Source organism: Megachile rotundata, chromosome 15 (genome assembly GCF_050947335.1).
Source record: "Megachile rotundata isolate GNS110a chromosome 15, iyMegRotu1, whole genome shotgun sequence".
NCBI lineage: Eukaryota > Metazoa > Arthropoda > Insecta > Hymenoptera > Megachilidae > Megachile > Megachile rotundata.
Window position 1 is genome coordinate 12765119 of NC_134997.1, and position 19080 is coordinate 12784198.

The 19080-nt window shown below is 41.1% G+C and overlaps 2 protein-coding genes, 1 long non-coding RNA gene and 1 other non-coding gene across 23 annotated transcripts in view; 1 reads left to right on the plus strand and 3 right to left on the minus strand.

The window, feature by feature from the left end:
• Positions 1–522: 522 nt before the first annotated feature.
• Ptpmeg2 (Protein tyrosine phosphatase Meg2) lies at positions 523–11500 on the minus strand. 3 transcript variants are annotated; one of them, XM_003703434.3, is made up of 10 exons: positions 11191–11500; positions 9751–9984; positions 9555–9644; positions 9215–9355; positions 5977–6240; positions 5521–5909; positions 5223–5462; positions 4984–5134; positions 4682–4889; positions 523–4613 (listed from the first exon to the last, which is right to left on the minus strand). In XM_003703434.3, the coding sequence occupies exons 1-10, from the start codon at positions 11221–11223 to the stop codon at positions 4384–4386; spliced, it is 1980 nt and encodes a 659-aa protein (XP_003703482.1). In that variant the 5' UTR covers positions 11224–11500; the 3' UTR covers positions 523–4383. The 3 variants fall into 3 exon arrangements, with proteins under 3 accessions (XP_003703482.1, XP_076396330.1, XP_076396331.1); XM_076540215.1 differs by lacking the exon at positions 11191–11500 and having other exon boundaries at positions 523–4246; positions 4339–4613; XM_076540216.1 differs by lacking the exons at positions 5977–6240; positions 11191–11500.
• Positions 6845–13292, plus strand: LOC143265860 (uncharacterized). Its single transcript, XR_013040619.1, has 2 exons — positions 6845–9064; positions 9140–13292. It is a non-coding gene; the product is annotated as an uncharacterized LOC143265860 (long non-coding RNA).
• A 1276-nt stretch (positions 13293–14568) lies between these two features.
• The window catches only part of Kdm3 (Lysine demethylase 3), a 137233-nt gene continuing 132721 nt past the window's right edge, over positions 14569–19080 (minus strand). For 15 of the 18 annotated variants that reach the window (XM_076540175.1, XM_076540174.1, XM_076540184.1 and 12 more), the window contains 6 exons: positions 18282–18694; positions 18004–18205; positions 17490–17638; positions 15866–17300; positions 15520–15796; positions 14569–15438 (listed from right to left, as the gene is read on the minus strand). In XM_076540175.1, coding sequence (XP_076396290.1) covers positions 15126–15438; positions 15520–15796; positions 15866–17300; positions 17490–17638; positions 18004–18205; positions 18282–18694 — 2789 coding nt within the window. In that variant the 3' untranslated portion in view covers positions 14569–15125. The remainder of the gene's footprint in view (positions 15439–15519; positions 15797–15865; positions 17301–17489; positions 17639–18003; positions 18206–18281; positions 18695–19080) is intronic. The other 3 variants (XM_076540193.1, XM_076540178.1, XM_076540177.1) reach the window with 2 other exon arrangements.
• LOC143265953 (small nucleolar RNA SNORD36) lies at positions 18761–18835 on the minus strand. Its single transcript, XR_013040730.1, has one exon. It is a non-coding gene; the product is annotated as a small nucleolar RNA SNORD36 (small nucleolar RNA).

Below are 19080 nucleotides of genomic sequence, written 5' to 3' on the forward strand. Positions count from 1 at the left end.
CGTTTGCCGCTAGAGGTCCATCTTCGAAGTCAGCTGTTAGCGCCAACTCAACGTTCCTTTACTTAATAACGCGTAAAAATTGTTAGTGATCGTGTTGTGAGTTGTGTAAAATAGAAAAACTGTTTTGTGAATAAAGTGATCAGGTTGTGCGTTGTTTAGAAGAATTTGAAACTTTGGACGTAAAGAATCTTGGACTTTTGGCGGAGTCTTGGTAGCAGTGGAGAACATGGACTTCGTAGAATCTTGTTTTATTAAAGAACAGAAGGATCTCTTAAATAAAGTACGTACTTATTATCTATCGTATACGACTTTGAAATATTGTTTAAGATTGTAAAGTATATGATTGATAACCTTTGATATGCTTCTGTTTTAAACTTCACAAATTATGGCGCGATAAATGAACGTAACTGCGCATGCGCAGTATTTTTAATCCCCTCGCAACGGGATATACGTTTCAAATTGTAAATGCGGAAATTCTTAATATATTTAAGGATTGGAGGATAATAAAATACACAGGAACAGTTGCCATTTATATCTGCAATATATTAAATAATTATTAGATACATTTATGTGCGGTAGTCATTTTAAAGTCACGTCACTCTTATGTACAATTTTTTTCCTTCCATCTTAATTTAAATCTGTTCTTTGTAATATCTCAGTACGTTTTGCTATCCAGTGTTATAGTCGATCAACTAAACGACGATGATCGCGTGCCTTTCATTTACCCAGAAAATATTATATTTTGATATTATTTTCTTCTTATGATTTCCACGTCTACCTCTTGTTCTTTCTTTCTCTCGTCATATAAAAAGTAAACGACTTTTAGGTATATTTCATTAACTGATCTAGTCGCTCGAAGAGACGCGTAACATCGATGAGATATTTTCTTTTTCTGTATTTAGTCAGCGATGACGATACTCGAAATAGCTTAAAGCTTACGGAAGGGAAAAAAACCTTGAGTTTCTTCTACACGGGAAAACTTTGCGAATGTAAAATCGTGAATAATGTAATACTGTTAAATCGGTTACTATCGCTCTCAGTAACGCGCAGGGGAAATTATGCTAAATGAGTCTAGAGTAGTACACGTTTTTCGTTCGATCGAATGTCTTACAAAAACTTTGGTACCTATTCCGGTGGTTTCTTTTCTTTTCTTCGTTTACGCATTTTTCTCCGTGTACCGATACACGCCTGAGAATATTATGAAATAGACACACACAAATTGCTATAAAATCACACGTTACATTCACGCTTAATCAAAGAGAATTTTTTCAAAGACAATCGGGGAGAAAGAGAGAAACTACGAAAACGTCGAATTGGATTTTTCTTACGCTTTAACGCGTTCAGTGTCATGGGGTCCTCATTACTGCGTAGTTGTTTCTGCGGTAATCAATGTACTTAAAACCCCGGTCACCAATGACCCACATGACAGTTAACGGGTTAAAGAGAATTTAAAGAACCGCGGTAAAACCTCCGTATTCGCAGACTATGCTATTTCTCAAATGAAAACGAAAAGTTATATTTAACTTTCCCGAGAAAGAAGTGCAGTTAGTAATTAGATGCAACTCTCTTCGAAGCCCTGAGAACATGGAGGTTCAAGTAAACTTTAAAATCTCGTGACAGTATGTGCGTATATATACATCGTATGAATACTTGAAGATAACTTTTTTTTAATAAATATATAGATAATATAAAAGGGCATTGTGGACTAATTACAAATGTTAGAGACATATAATATAATAATACGATGAGAAATATAATAATTGCGATGACGGTGATGATAATGATACTGATGTCAATGCCGATAATAATAATAATTATAATAGTAATATGAATAGTAATAAACATGATCGTACCGATAACATGCCCTTTATAAAGGTAACCCAAGAGTAGGAGGAACGTGCATACATTGAGAATTTTCAAAGTTATTTCAAATCTGACTAAGCATTTAGTACAGCAGTGCTTTCAGTTATATAAAATTCGAAGATACTTCTAACAAAAACAGTTCGCTATCGATAGACTTTGATCAAAAGTGAAACGCTAAATTCTGCGCGTAATATTACAAGACTGTACACAAAATACACGCGCGTAGGGTGTTTTTTTCTTCTTTTTTCTCATTTTTCTTCTTAAGGGAGAAGGGGGCGAAAGCTTCTCTCTACTTTAAACAGATCCTTCTTCCAATGAATTTCTTGGCATCGTGTAACGCGTTATGGCAAACGAAGCGGTTATTAAATTAAGTCGAACGGTAAATCTTAGGATTACGAACGCAATTAAATCGTAATTAAAACTTCACGCTATCATGGCAGCGTTCATACGAACATTACGGAAATCGAGCCGAGGAAATTCTAACGGCTATCACATATCAGACATCGCGATAATTCATTCGAAATGTCTCCGCTAACACCTTACCAGCCGGAAATTCATTAATAAACTTTCTGACATCGGTTATTACATGAACTGTTGTCTCTGATCATTAATAATTCATAACATATTGAATACAATAAAAACAGATGTGTCAATTGCAAGAAACCTTTGAAAATTTCGACATGTTCCAATTATTTGAATGGTAAGGTGTCAAGATTCGCGATTATACATTGACGACGCACGAAATACACAACATCGTTTTCGCAACAACAATTTAGTATTACTATTTCTTTGTAACTATTTAATATATATATTTATGTATATTTAACAAATAGACGTTTAGACAGCGATGATCAGAAATCGGACAATTTAGACACGGGTTCAACGACACCGATTGGACATCAAAAAGTAATTGTTCCGCGCAAAGAAATCTTGTGTCGAACTGAATCGTATGAAACAAAAAAAAATACACATCCCACGATACCCCAAATACGTTATCAACGCAATTGCTTTAGAGTTTAAAAGGATCGTTAGCTTTCTACGACGTCTAAATTATAAATTACAATCGTTCCTTCTCTTATTTTCATATAGTACACGAAGGCTTTCATGGAAGAGCATAAATTTGCAAATGTCTCTTTGCTAAAATTGAAAAATGGGAAACTATCTTCGCCGTAACGAAGCACGTTTGATTTTCGAGGTCAACTAGGAAGTTCTTCCGTTTAAAACTTTAACTCCGTTAGAATCTTTCTAATTTAATGCTTAATCGAATTGGAAGTAATTTTTAATCTATACGATGATCCCTGATTGAAAATCCCTGCGAGGGATGCGATGCGTCAGCCAATTTAATTGCAATGTGATGATTAGAAGATAATCTTTGGTTACCCAAAAATGCCTGTTCAATACAATTGTAGGTTACTTTAGTGTTTTGCATGACTGATGCCGTTGTCACGTGTTATATTCGCAGAACCTTAGATATCCGTGACTGATCCGTTGTTCAATCACACTTTTCATAGTTCCTGACTTCTCATATTTCATTAAATCTGTTAGATTTATTTATAGGTTTTCAAATTCGATAAAGTCAGCAATTTAACCCTCTCATATAAAGATTCTATAACAATATATTCTTACGAGTTTGTACTTAGTAATTTAAATTCGAGACAAACGTTCAAAGCATGAAAGACCTATCGCGGAGTAACGGTTCAGCGTTTTGCTTCCTCTAAAGCCGTTCGGTGCGAGTTCAATTAAAACAAGATTTTATCAAAATTAGAACAGCGATAAAATAAATATTCAGCGTAACGCAATAAATTAAGCATAGGATTAAGAAAACAAAATAGTACAAACAACAGAGACTATATTCTACGGTAGTAATGTAACAAATAATGTTCTTCAAACGATTACTTTAAAAGTTCACTTTGCTTTAATAAAATTGTATTCAACGATCGGAACGTTAAGCTTCGTAACTTCACCCCTTGTACGCGTAACATAGAATACAAGAAAAATCTTTTAAATCTATGACATAGGATAATTCGCACTTGTATACATACATACATACATACATATATATATTAATTTAATTGACATAGTATTTGTTTTTAAATGGAATGTTTATAAAGTAAGGCGATTTATAGTTTACGCGTTTTAAATAACATGTAGTTACTTTTCAGAATGTACAATAAAATTTACATATGAGAGGGTTAAAATAGAAGATCTAGACGACGCCCTTTTCATTCGGCATCGTTCTTTTAGCATCGAATTTCTTCGCGAAACAAAATATATATCGAGGAACAGAAACATCGAATTTCTGTCCGCGGATTTGGCCTTGAAAAAACTAGTTCTTCTTCCTTAGATATTCCCTAAACGTATAGCGTAACAGAAGAATAGAAACCTGAAATGTTACATCGATGGAGATGATAGCAAAAAATAACTTTCAGTTATTTAAGCTAGAAACAGGCTATGCGAGGAGACTATTATGCATACTTGGGAAGAACATCAATCTGGTACATGATAATAGAGTTTAATACTCTAATCAGAATCTTCTTCTATGGTCGGAGGTAACATAGCAAGATGTTGTGAACTAAGCATCCCTCTTGAAAGCGCGTACTCTGCCAAAGCTCGATGACAAAACACGTACTGATCTGGCATTTGAATACTGTAGGCCCTCTGTGCTCTAATTTTTTCCACCGTCCCACGAATGTCTACGGTCCCGGTGTCCTCTAGCCGCGATATGCAAATATCTAACGTACAAAACGTTCCTACAAAAAAAATCACATGAAACGCACTGATCGTTTTTGAGATACGTATTAAAGTGCACGTTGAATACCTGTCCTTCCTATGCCGGCGCTACAATGTACCACTATTGGAGGTCCTCGCGGATGTCCAGCCCATGTATCGCCTCTGCTCGCTAGTAACTTATTTTGTTGTTGTCTTACTAAGGCTAGAAATTGTAACAGAGCTCTGGCCGACTGTGGAACACCGTAATCCGGCCACGCCGTGTATAGCATATGGCAAACCTCTCTTGCCTCATCAGTCTGAAATATAAACGTGTCACGATACGCCTCCAACACTCAAACTTTACGGACGTAGAATGATTCGGTTTACGTTCTGTCTGAGGTTAAACTGTACCTTGTTGTTTGTAAGGAGGAGCATGGATATCGTATAATCGGGATTGGTATCGACTTCGAGAGTAGTTACTGTGAAACCACCCGCTTGTACCTCGTCACCCGGTTCCGGACCCCAATACTGTGCACATTTCGTGCGTCCCCGTTCTACCACTCTGAAATACATAAAAGATCATCGTTGTCTTCAACTATATCTTCGTTAAATTTTTATGGAACATCACGACAAAGAGCGTTTTGGTGTACCTAGTAGTCATAACAACGACGAGCGTTTGCTGTTCCCAAATCATCCTCCAGAAATCACCGCAAGTTTTCGGAAGAGGACCCTGAGTGCTAATAAACGCATTCTTCTGTTTATAACCATCAACAAAATTAGCATTTATATAATCGGACGTGGCGTCTCCGTCTACTTGCGACAGGCACACTCTACTGTGGTCGTAGCAAAGTACGTCGGTGTACCGATTCTTCGGTTGATTAGACCTCAATCTGGAAGGGGTATTTCAATTAGTTGATGCATCGACGACACGAACGATGTTCTACGTACTTCGCGTTATTGAAGGAACCTTCGGGAGGTCTTTGCCTAATTTCCGCATACTCTGCTATGAGCCCTGCGCGTCCTCTCGAATGGATCTCCTCGATAAGTTGCTCCATGGTGACAGCTTGGAGACCAAGATCACCATGAAGGCTGTCGTCGTCGCTAAAACCCGAACTAGCCGAGGACGGAGGCTGAACTGGAGATGGTGCTTCGTCGGTTCCCATCCAGACATCACCATTCGTGATCTCGATATCCCCGATATTCGAGATACCATTTTTCGCTTTACTCTTATCGATTATAGGACTAGTCGAGCTACTAACTGTTGTTCCATTCGGATTCTGATGAACGGTATGATTCTTCGATGTGGGCGAAAGAGGAGTACCCACTCTGGGGGTAACCTGAAACGGAAAAATTTCATATTACGAACAGAAGAGATGGAATTTCAATTACTTTCACGGGACAAACCTCGCAAAGTTCACCCCCGCCCCTGTTTGTCATGGATTTAAGACAGTGGAGCAGCCATGCCTCATGCTGTACCTCCAACGTGCCACCCAAACGATGCGGTAATGATTCTCGTGGGATATGTAACGTTAATTGAGGAATGGATACGGTGAATACTCTGTCCCTCAATTTTTCACGAACGAATAATCGAAGGATTTTAAACGGCGCCTTGAACCATAACGGAGCAGTCACTATCAGAACTTTCTTCAATTTTGCCGGGTAACCACCCTGAAACAGTAGAATTTTTTTTACTGAAACATTCATCTATTCAACGAGTGAATATAGTGGAGCTAATCTTTATTTCTGATCAGGTGAATAGGTGATTCGTTGTTGAACTATTCGACTGGATTTAATTTGCGACACCGGGTATCGGTAATCTTTACGACAAAGTACCATGTAACGTACATAGGCTGCAGGACGATCACGTGCGCTTATTACTAAGCCAAACAAACATGAGGCATTGTAAACAAAAAGAAAGAGAGAGAGGAAATAATCGATACTTGCACGATATCGTGTATTTTTATAAATCAAGGTTACATAAGAGACATAAAGTATAGATATAGATCTCGTTGCAGAAATATATTCTTTAGGACAATGCCGTTTGTCCAGCACAAAAGAAAGGTTGTTAAAAAAGCGTTCGCGTCAGGTGACTGCATAATTTATTTTCGAAACGGAGCGACTTTCAAAATTGACCTCTGAAAGACGGTGCAATAATAGAACGGTCTATAAACTCGAAGCCAGTTTAGTGCCAACTGCAAGCAATTCTCAAATATATAGATACATGTGTTTAATATACGAACGGCTTATTCGTTTTAGAGGAAAATCACGGAATTATATGCATGGCGCAACTTTCGATCCAATTTAGCGGTGAAGCACCGTATTACACAGGCTACGCGTGTTAAGTTAATCTGAACAGTTGTAGAACTCGATAGAACTAGGACAAAAGTATCTCGTGGTACGTGCTCGATTATCATCGAAAATTTCAGGCGGTTAGAAGAGCGTTGTAACGAGTGAAAAATGTGTCTCGCTTTGAAGCATGTAAAATACAGGAAACACGGTAACTTAACCCTCTCTGTACCCTCTGTGGTGTGCATAGAGGGCGGAAGTACCGTAACGGCAACGACGTCAGCAGTACTACTACACCTTCGCGACGTTGAGCGCCCAAACCCTGCTGCATGGAAACCCCGCGAAATTGTCACGACAGAAGAATATTCATGCTTTCGATACGATTCTGAGCTACCGTCGATCGTAAAGGGTGAATCAAACCACATTAAAGATTCACAGGAACCGAAAAGGTTATCAGGGATTTTATTCGAAAATTCGAGTTATCAATCGATAAATTAAAATTTTCGTTTACCGTAAGCCGTGAAGAGGTGCACCGTAAGCAAATTCTTTGTCGGACATCGATGACACGAGCTCGTTGAACGATCAAACTATACACCGTAGATCGACCGAATATAATTCAGATTTTATCTGGGTAAACGATAAGAATGAAGCACTTTTGATACTTATAATCGGACGTATCTGGCATCGGGTCGAGATGGAAGTGAAATCAGTGCCGGCACTCGGTCAGTCAATCGATAACGCGAAATTAGTATAACCGTTTTCGCACGGTTGACACGGATCGAACCGAACTTCGAGGCTGGTTGAACTTGAGTTCTGTTTTACACGGGCTACGTCATCGCGTGTTCGTAAAAGGTGCGCGAACGGACGAACGTCAACGATTCGACGAGAATATATGCACTAGTCCGACGGCGGAATCAGGTTGTAACTTCTTCCGATCCGTGTACGATAATGCCGCAAAGGGGTCACGATGATTACTGACCGCGAGCGTCGCGACGTTATCCCGCTAACACGCGCATGCGCGCCAACGACCCCTTCCTTCTTTTTACCACCGCTGCCTGCTCCAACATCCCCTACGCGAATTTCTTCTTCCCCTGACAAAGGTGCAATCGTACGTGCAGTGACGTATTACTACAGTGTTTCTCAACTGAGACCGACAAACGCGTGCCGCGCGCCACTGCCGGCTGAAAATTAATCGGGATTCTCTTTGTTGAATGCGACCGTAACGCGGGAAACTTACGTTACGCCGGAAGGTTATCAACCCGTAATAAGTCGTTACAAATAAAAGTAGAACGGTGAAAGAGTATTTTTAACCGGTAACCACTAATCTGGGAATGTAAACAAAAATATTGCTCATCGCATTCGTATCTCGAGAGCTTTCTTTTTATTTCAGTTACGACGCATGAAGAGCGCGAGGAATTCGAGCGTGAAGAGCATCATCGTGTACATAACTTATCGCGATTCAAGTTTCGGTCTATCGAGAGATAGTTGGATGAACGGATCAAGTTTATCGTTGCGTACTATAAATACGTACAATAGAAAGAAAGCTGAACGAGCATTTTCCTCTTTTTTTTCTTTTCCGCGCTTTTTACGCGATCCAGAATAGAATTACAATTTTATCCCCGTTTCCTGGTAAACAATCGACCACACGTTTATTTTCATCTCGTATTCGATGACGTTGAAATCTTGTTATATATGTGTAGTTTTCTATATATCCTATAATTGCGTCATTCCGGATGAAACCTTTGAAATTCCCTTGTTCTAGTCGTAGCCTTGCGGTTCACTGGGCAATTGCGGACGGGTTTTCGTCGAGCGTTAACCACCCCTTAAGCTTTCCGGTTCTTTGAGATGCATCCCTCTATGTAGTAGACGTTTCCAAGTTACGCGCATACACGCTTTCCTACGTGCTCTATAATCGAAATCATAAACGTCGTACCGTCGCCGGACAAAGTAATTTTCTTGAAAATATCTTCGTGCATATTTACGCATCTACGCGTATCGTGATAATCCTGTCGTACATCGACAATGTGCGTTACAAGGTTTGATTTCGCTTGTGGCAAGGATAAAAGACAAAGGTGTTGATTAAATTTCCTGTGTAAAGATAATGACCCGTATTTGGAGCGATAAAATGGTACCAACAAAGACTCTTTGTTTCTCGGATCACTGTCAAATACAGATGTAAATCCATGGAAACAGATAACGAACAAAGGTGAATCTAAACCGGTGGATATTCCGAATCTTGGTGATGTAAATTTCCCGCTAATAACGCTTTTATTTATTCTAGCTTTAAGAGCAATTTATAAAATGCTACCTTTCCTTAATTAAAAAAAAATGTGTATAATACAAAGATAAAACTTACCTTCAGGAGAGTGAGAATTTTTTGAGAAAGATCATAGTCGAAATTTTGATATTTGCTGTCCGACATGTCATAAATGAAAACTAGACCATGTTTTTGAGTGTCTACACTTTCTAGAGCTGCATCCAATTGATACACAACACCCTGCAATGTAATAAAGAAAGCTGTATTATTAGAAATCTCTACTTGTAAATGATTAAGTAAATATTGCATAGTTTCTTATTATACGACACTGAATCACATGGTTTTTAATACAATCGTGTATGAATCATTGCATCCACTGCTGAGCACGAAGCGTAACATTGCATTGCACTTATAAAGATACATCAACTAGCATACACACCTGTAGAGTTGTTTGATGTGTTGTATTCTGTGGAAGATGCAAATGCGCTGTAAAAATAGCTATGGCTGCCCCTGTAGCATCCCTTGAAGGCTGAAACATTTTTGCCAATATATATGATTTAAGAAATACAATTAAAACAATTTAAGGAGAAAAGAGGGGTCATGGTAGTTTCTGTTAGTTCAATTAAGACACTTACTAAAACTGTGAACTTTCCTGTGCGTAATTCACTGAGCAAAGGTTCCTGAGTCGGATATAAAAGTGCCAGACCTTCTCTTCTTCTGGTTGCTTCGTGCTGTTCATACAGAGCTAATGCTCTTGCTACTTCAAATTTCCTTGCTGTCAGAAATTTCACTGCTGTACTCCACGATACTGGACCAGCTCTTCTGCCAGCCCTACACTTGTTAACAGCTTCTATAAATTCTTTTGTGGCCTGTAATCAAAGCGGTAATTGTCAACTATATCGGCGACGTTAAAATTTCAATCTGTAATTGAAGCGGTTGAAAAATACGTAGAAAATATAAAAGTGAAGATGAAGTACGAAAGTAGATCCGATCGTAATTAACGAATAAAATATTAAATTATTTTTTCTGCTCTACCGGTGTACGCGTATCTCGCGTGCAATTACCATTATGTGTATTACAAGATGAAAAGAATAATTAATTGAACGGAAAGCCATTCGCAACGTTTAAAATAATCGAATAGTCTCGCACCGTTTGTAGACTTTCGAAACGCGTAAGAGTCATTCGTCAATGATTTGTGTACATGCCCTGAGTACCGATATAACTTCCGGTGTCCGACTACCTCCCCACCGGCAACTTCCGCCATAGTACGCTCGCCGGGGTCCGGCACGGTAAATGGATAGGTTTGTTCCAGGGTCAAGAAATTTAATATCGCGAATCGATACTTTCATAAAACTTCTCGTGAACGGTAGTTTCGAGTTCGCTTCATCGACGTTTCATCGCGTTTACGAGAAGCTTGCACGAGTATTGCACAAATCGATTTCGTTTCATTGTTAATGCGCGACTTTGAAACTGCAGAATAGCTAACTTTTCCTTCTTTTGTATCTCAGCCTATTTATGGATCGAAGACGTTTTTATTTATCAAACACGTATTATTTAATTTATTACATTATTATATTATTGTTAAATAAAGCGTACGAAAATCATGAACCATTTTCAACGTATAAAATCACGCGCCATTTAGGAGCGATGTTCGACAAAAGAATCGGAATGTTATTCTCTCGATGACAGTGTCTAACAAACATCGACTATTAAAGTTTAGAATACACGCGCAAACCTATCGCGCTCGTTTAGCCGATGCATCGTCGAATAAAGTAATCGTCCCTGAGGCTGCTCGAGTCGGCTTTCGTAAATGCCCGTTAAATAATGCACGTTCCTCTTTATCTTGCGGTTTCCGTTGAAATTCATCGAGAAAAAATTCAAAGGATCCAAAGACGAGTAAGAGCGATCGAACAATGTTTATATTACGCGCTAGTAAGCACGTTCCCGGTACAGCAGAGATCGTGGAAGAAAAAAGAGAACAACGAACGATTGTTTCGCAAAGCCCGCGAGATAATCAAAAAACGATTCTGCGATAGATATTAGAAGACGAACGAAATGACTGATAAACCCCTTACCTGCTCTTGCTCGACAGTTAACGTGGCTGCCATTTTGACTTAACACACTGACATAACCGAAGAATCAGCACTGATACGTACTTATTTCCGATTCTAGCCTAACCATCCTCTGTCTATGATCACACATTTTGTTCGACCACCTAGCACACCACACGATCCCTACGATTGACTTATCCGAATCACGTCGAAAACAAGTAGATCGATCCGGCACTCGTTCATTGTCCGACGCTCAACACGGCTATAGCAGACCCGTTCTGACTCGTGCGGACGCTCGATCGTCTTTCTCTCCGCAGGTTGAGCGCCATCTTGGGAGCGTGACTGTGTAAGCGACACTTTGACCATACTATACATTGTACGCTATACATTATACACGTTAGCTACAGATTTGTACCATAGTTTATCGCTCGTCTGTCCTTTTCACGCCGGATATGCTATCATTGACCGAGTATAACCGTCTAAAGGCTGCGCGAATCCTCGGGTCTTATGGGATTTCGCGCGAATTAAATGCCGGAAACGGGGTAGGTTTTGAAATCAAAAGCAGAGTGCATTAATCTAGGCACGTATCGGTACGTGTTTCAATGCGTTCGAATATCGGGATCGGAATTGCTACAATTTTAAAATTCACGTTGAGTTACTTTCGAGGGCATGGTTAATCGAAGCGAACTAATGGAACACTTAGGAGAGATATCGACGAGGTTCGTTTTGACTAAATTACTGCCTTCTAAGGATAATCGTGTTCATTAATTGGAACGAGTGTAGCGTATGTAGGTTGGAGATGTTACGATCTCTCGTCTTAGCGAAAGTATCACACGAGAAAAGTCGTTGAATCTTTGCCAACGAGCAACAAGTTAACGTTTCGTCTGGAAGCAACAAGTATAATAATTGAAAATAGCGCACGCACAGCGGGAAACGTACCGATAAGAAGCTTTATGGGATAGGTCACGAATGAAGCACAATATCTTTTTTGTAATATAAACATTTTTCTTATTCAAACGTATGTTCTTACATTTACACAGTACAAAAAATTATACTCAGACCTGCCGGCCCGCGGTTCATAATTGCTATGACTGGGGGCGGCTGGTGGTGGGGTAGTGCGGGACTTTATGGGGGTGGATATTTTTCGTTCATAGGAGTTTAAGGGCTGTACAATTGTCTCATCCATTCCACTCCGCCCCCAATACACGGCCCCTTGTTCTCACGCTCATCCTTGCGGATTTTCGGCATTTTCGCTCAGAAAAAAACAACATACACACACCGTGCGCTCACGCAAATACACACGCAACACGTAACACGCGACAAGCAATCTTTCGAAACGCTTTCATTTATACAGTTAGACACGCTCGTTTAATCGTGCTTTTTCTCGCCGCGTATTCAGCAACATTTAAATATCGGTATTTCTCGTAATAATTAAATCGTAGTAATAATAATTATTAATAATAATTAATAATAATTAATAATGGTATAATAAACTATCTACCTACGCAAGTGTAAAGTGTATTTTTTTTGTCCATGTTCGTGGAGCGTGTGTTGTCCCTTATAAACCTAAGCTTCATCGTATTTATATATGTATAATAATGTTATTTACATACACGTTTAGCGGGAGAACAAATAATAATAGCTTCGTCTGCAGCAATAATACACACAGAGTATGCGCGGTTTTTCTGTATTTTTTTCTTCTATATAATTTTATATACATCGTTCCGTTAATCATCGATTATTCAACGCGTGTCGTTCGTGTGAATAATAAGGGTACTTCCTCTTTTTTTGCCATTTTGTTTACTGCCTTAATAATTTCCGTAGCGTTAAACCTTACTTCTTATCTAATAAGATATTTAAAAAATTTACTCGTTAAATATTTATTTTAATCAAGTCGTTGTATGCTAGACGAACGTTGAGATCAAAGAAATTGCGGTTTCCAGGATTCCAATGAAAGATTTGTTTTCTTCATTTTTTTTTCTTTTCACCCGTACACGGATCGGTCTCGAGATACCAGCCGTAGAGAACACCGTCCGACGATCGATAAGTGCGCGAACGGAGCGAGACGCTAAACTACGTATGTGTACGCGCGCGTGTTTCTATGTGTCTGTGGGTGTGTACGCGTGTCCATTGTCCTCGAAAGTCGTTGCCTTCCTCTCTTCTTCTTTTCATCGGAAACTTTGATCGAAATCGCGAACTCTGAGGCAACTGGCACCGGTTGGCCAACTAGCGAGAGTAACAAACGTAAATCGTGAAAATACAAAGGCGATCGAGGCCGGCCGCGAGTTTCGAGGAGATCCGGACGCGGGCGTCGCGCAACGCATCGCGATTAGCAACGGTTCTGTTTGATTGCGAGAAAAGTTGAATGATAGGAACTCGACCTCTCTCTCCATTACCCTCTCATCTGATCCGTGAATTCTGCACGACCGATCTGCTCTCCGTTTCCTCTTTTCATTAATCATTTTTCCTCGCGTCTACTTACTCTTACGCCGTACGGAACGCAACGCGCGAACAACACGCGAGGGTGTTCCACGTCGTTTGAAACAACATTGGCACTTCGAAAGTCAATTACAGCTTTACTTCGCGTTAAATAATGTTACCATAGTTATTAATTATTAATTACAATACAATTAGAATATCGCTGCTCTATCGGATAGACGGTTTTGCGTGATTTGACAAAAATAACAGGATTTTCATTTTACTTTGTTTCATTTTTTTTTTTTTGTTTTCTCGTTTTCTTTTCGCCCTTATTACTGGGTCATCATCACTGGGCCACAACGTCAATTCAATCTATCATAAAAAACATTAAATTCGATAAAGTCTATTCTCAAATCGATCTTGCATCCCGTACAATATGCAGATGTAATAACGTCGAAAGATTTCATTTAGCCTTTCTCATTGCTTTATTCGTATTCTCTTTCTGTTCCGATGCCTTCATTTTAAAACGACACGATCATACGAACCTTCGAACAGACTTTGCTCGCTAATAGCCGATACATGTTTCGAAGGAAAAAGACGAACGGAAATATACTCTCGAGAAAGCTGAATTGCAATTATATATTACAACGAACTAGACGCGTAAAAATCAAGTCGTTCGATCCGTTTCACCGGACCGACGCCGCGAACAAACAGGCAGTGTTATCCTCTCGTGTCCTTTGTCGCGCTGAACACAAGAATCTGATAAAAGAAATATATATCGGCCATTTGGCAAAGTCGGATTTGTTTGTTTGCTCGTCTCTTTCTCTTTGCTCTATAGATCAAAAGCACCAGATCACGAGAGCACGTAACGCGGATCGACAATTATCACTGATCCAGCTAACAATTTAAATCGACATCTAATTGCACAAAGGTACCTCTAGACAATCCTCTCGTAGTTGCTAGTAAGAATTCGTTACACGGTAATCCATTATCTACATTTATATAATATAGACAGTATGTACTGAATACAGGCACGATATAAGTAATTACAGATAACGTATGATCCAAAGTCCTCCCTTCTGGTATCACAATGGTAATGGACGTGGTGCGTTCGCGATGGCACCGACGACTCCATCGTATTTCTCGATCGAAGAGAAAAAAAAAAGTAGAAAAAAAAGACTCGCGGACTTCATGTCCGCCAGCAGCACGTTGCTCGATAAAGGAAACAATATGTATATATCGAACAAAAAAAGGAAATATTCAAATGAAACAACGAATAATCTCCATTGGCTCAGCCAATACCGAAAAATCAAACTTTTGAGTTACTCGTCAAATATCACAACAAATTCTTGCACCTCGGTACAGGTTTCCGAGCATCCTAGATTAAAATCCTCCATTCGTCCCGGTCCGATTAGCCGGTTCATCATTCGGGAGAGCGAACGAAGGGCGGCAACAGGTTTTTCACTCGCCTGTAGACGGCGAGATTTTTAATCGAACAATGATCATCAACGGTTCTTGCGACCGCGACAGGGGGCCTAGGGCTACGTCTCTTCCTTCTTTATCTCGTTATTGGTCTTCAGTTTGGCAAGAGTCTCGTCCTTGATGTTTGACAGAACCGTCAAGGAATCCTTTACAGCGTGATAAATTATGTTCTTGATTTGTAATTTGTCCTCGTGATTGGTGTGCGTGTCCGATAACGCTCGGAATTCTTGGGTCAGATGGAAGCAGTGGGATACGTTCTCCGGAGATACAAAATCCTCGGCTACTTTGATACAGTTGTGAAGATTTCGAACCTGATGCGGAGCACCGGCTGGCACGAATACAGCGTCTCCCAGACACTGTACGATGGCGTATCTGTAAAAAGCACGGAACAAACAAATAACACCTTACGCTCGTTTTCGCGTATCGCGAAAGAATGAATAAGTCGGTGCTTACCCTTCGACGCCGTATTCGCGATACAATCGTTCCCGCAGAGGTCCATCGAGATAGCAGCTCTGATCGTGAATCGGGTCGTGATGCGGTTCCAAACGAGCTCCACGTTCCAGCGCGACAGCGTTTAACAGGTCGCGAATTTTGTCGGCATCTCTAGCCGCGTAAATGTGCCACAACGCACCAGGTGCTTCTCCGCGTTCGCGAACGCGTCGCCGAGTCAAGATATCACAGCCGGCTTCGTCTATCGCCCTCAGTGCTTCTGCAAACATCAACAAGTTCCCTATTTATTAATCCCCCCAATGTATCATCTCGTGCTCGATAAATCGAAACAGCGAGCAACGATACGTACCTTTGACGTGTTCGTCGTTGTCGGCGTCCTTAGGGATGCCCACGTAAACCATGACGTTCACTGCGTCGGATATATCCAGATGAAGGTTGGTCGTGCCCTTGTTGGGATGCAGAGCCGAACCGTAAGCGTTGTACATCTTAGGTCCCAAGTCTGGTCGGACGAAGCAGTCCGGTAAACGACTGGCCAAATTTAATCGTCCGTTTCTATGCGTGTACTCCGATAACGGCAAAACTTTCATCAGATCGGCGAATCTCGATGGCAACAGCTCCGCGAAATCTTCGCCAGGCGGCCAATCCTTGAGCTTCAGCAGCATAGGATTTCCGCGCTCGTCCTTCAAACGTTTCGAGAAGTGTTCGAATCCTTCCCAGAACTTGCGCATCGGTTGATTCGGCACCAGATTCCCGGTCATGCAATTGATCAGATCGTTCTTTTCATCACCAAAGTCCCTGGCGAAGGAGTCTGGATGCCAGAGGTTCATGTCTAAAGATTTCGCAACGTCGGACACGATGACCGGTTGTCCGCGTTTCCACTGATCTTGAAATATTCTATAGTTGTTAGGGTTGTTGGGATCGTTTAACCTGAGCAATTTCCCGTCGCAGAGCCAAGAGTGCGGCACGTCAGGGTACAGACTCTTGCTTTCAGTCAACGTCATGATTCGAATGGGCAGTGGTTCCCTTCCTTTCTGTGTCCATTTGTATCTTCTGACAAAATGCTTTAATTCCCTCGGCTTCTCGTCGTCCAGTCCAGCTTCCCTCTCCTTCTTCACGCTGTGCTCGATCACGCTGGATATCACCTCGTCCAACGTATCCATCTTCGACTTCTTTCCGGACTTCGACACGTTGTTCTGCGCGTTGTTTCCTGCAGTGACGTTCGCGTTGCTGCTGTTGTTCGTCGGCGAGTTCGATCTAGACCCGCTGCCGTTCGACTTGTGAGACGGCCGGATAAGCAGTTCTCTCAACGTGGAGTAATTACCGTCGCGATCCTCGTCGGAGTCCGAACTAGAGGCGCTCTCGTTTTTATCCTGATTCTGTAACGCCACATCTGCCAACCAATTCAACGGAGAATTCTTGTCTTCTCCGTTCGTCTTGCTCTCTGACGATCCGTTCGACTCGTTCACCTTCTTCTCCTCCTTCACCTCTTGCTTGACGTTACCGTTCAGAACCGGTACCGAATCGCCCTTTATCAGGTTTCGAAGGTAGTCGTTGGCAGCAGTTTGTACGACCAGCGAACATCCGCAGTGCTGAGGTATCCCCCATTCTGCCCTGCACTCGTGCAATCGTTGTCCAAGGTGTATCAAGCTATCGCCGGCGATAATTTGCGTTAACATGAGTCGCTCCGGTTCGTGTACTTGTCTGTTCGTGCACAACAGCCAGGAAAAGTCGTCTCTGTCCTTTCCGCTTTCTCCCCAAATCTTGATCGTTCCATTCTTGCGTCCCTAATGATCATTACATTTATTAGTAGGATATTCCGGCGTTGGGATTGTAATTATTTAAAAGATAGGGTGGTATCAGTGTTAAAAAGCTCGATTTCGTTTAAGTATATATCATGACGTTGTCAAATGATTTTAACTTTCATCATTGACTCGGATAGAGAAATTTGTAGGACGGGGAGAAACAAATCTTACCTTGTAACAATCGATGCAAACAACGAAACCGCATTTACCGCAAGCCCAGTGGTAATTGAATAGGGTCGTCTCGCAGACGTCGCACATCTCTCGAACGCCCTGGACCACTCTCTTCCACGCCACAGTTCCGTCTACAAGTCCCGAACTTGCTGTCAAGGTGAAGAAACAATCGATACGCAAAGCGTTAAATCATGCGAACAAAGGGAACTCGATAAAGCGTAATCTATCTACCATAAAACATGCACGAAAAGAAAAGATTGAACTGAAGCTCGAGGAGCAAAAATAAAGTGGACGAATTTTACTGCAAGGAGCAGCCTTACCCGGGTGTAACACTTTGACGAATACGTGAATTGCGGTATTATTTGGGGAAAAATTTATAGTCGAAAGATCTTTGCGGAGGTTCAAGCTAAAGTGTTAACGACGATGTTATCAGCATGCAAACGACGTGTAGAATGCGCGTTTAATGTTTCATAGCATTAAATTACCGACTTTATGCATAAGTACAAAGACTTACCTTCTGCCATGTGTTGCTGGAGAGCATCCTTTTCCTGATGCAACAGATCACAAAGCTGATCGCCAACTTGACAAAGCAATCTATGTGCCATTTCCAGATCTAAATCTTCTTTGTCTCCTTTCTCTTTATCGCTTTTATCGGATTTCTCGTCCTTCTTCGGGTCAGAAATGTCTTTTCCAGGCAACCACAAGCGAAGATCTACCTGTAATAGCAGAAGCAACGGTTCACTTTTGCTTCTATGATGAAGAATTCTAAAACATAAAATATAAAAGACGTACCTCGGACGCGTCTTTGTGCGGGTCGCTGAATCCGGCTATAGCCAACTGTCCGTTTTTTGTGTACCGTAATCTACGGAATGCATAGAATCTGCAGAAAATGTTTTGTGGAAGATTTTTGGAGCGTTGGTGCGGTGTCCATCTGCACTCACGACATTTCGCCAATTTCGGGGCGACCTCGAAACAAGCTCCGTCTTGTAACCAGCTATCGCCGGTTTTCTTCAGCTGCGATATCGAAGGTCGACGAAAGGGGTCACCCCTTCCGCCGCTTCCACCTGGCCCGTTGTTACCGCCGCTCGCACTGTCGTCTCTGCGTTCTTTCTTTTGGCGGGGCTGTTGATCTTCTCCGCCCAATTCGTTGCCACCCTTCGTAGTCTTTGGTCTTCTGCCTCGCTTCCTGGGTTCCTTGTTATTTCCTACCGAACAAACCATCTATTCGTAGGATATCGGCGAACATCGGACTTGCACGCGTTTACGGACGATCGATTCAGTGTTAAAAAGCTCGATATATTATCTTTCACGGATTAAACGTCAACTTTTATTTGTCATCATTATAAGAATGTTAGACACGCAAACAGGGTAAGTGTACAAGTTCACAAAAAGGTTACAGAGCTTGGCGAAGCTAAAGAGTATCAGGAATTCATCGAATGGTTACAGAAGATACTTGTTTTGCTAATAAAAGTTGCTAGTAGATTCCTGAACGTCTCGAGTTCTCGCACAGCTCTCTAAAGGGGATTAAACGTATTGACCATGGAACGCGGATCACTTACCCTGCAAGTGAATAGTTAGTTCACCTGACGGG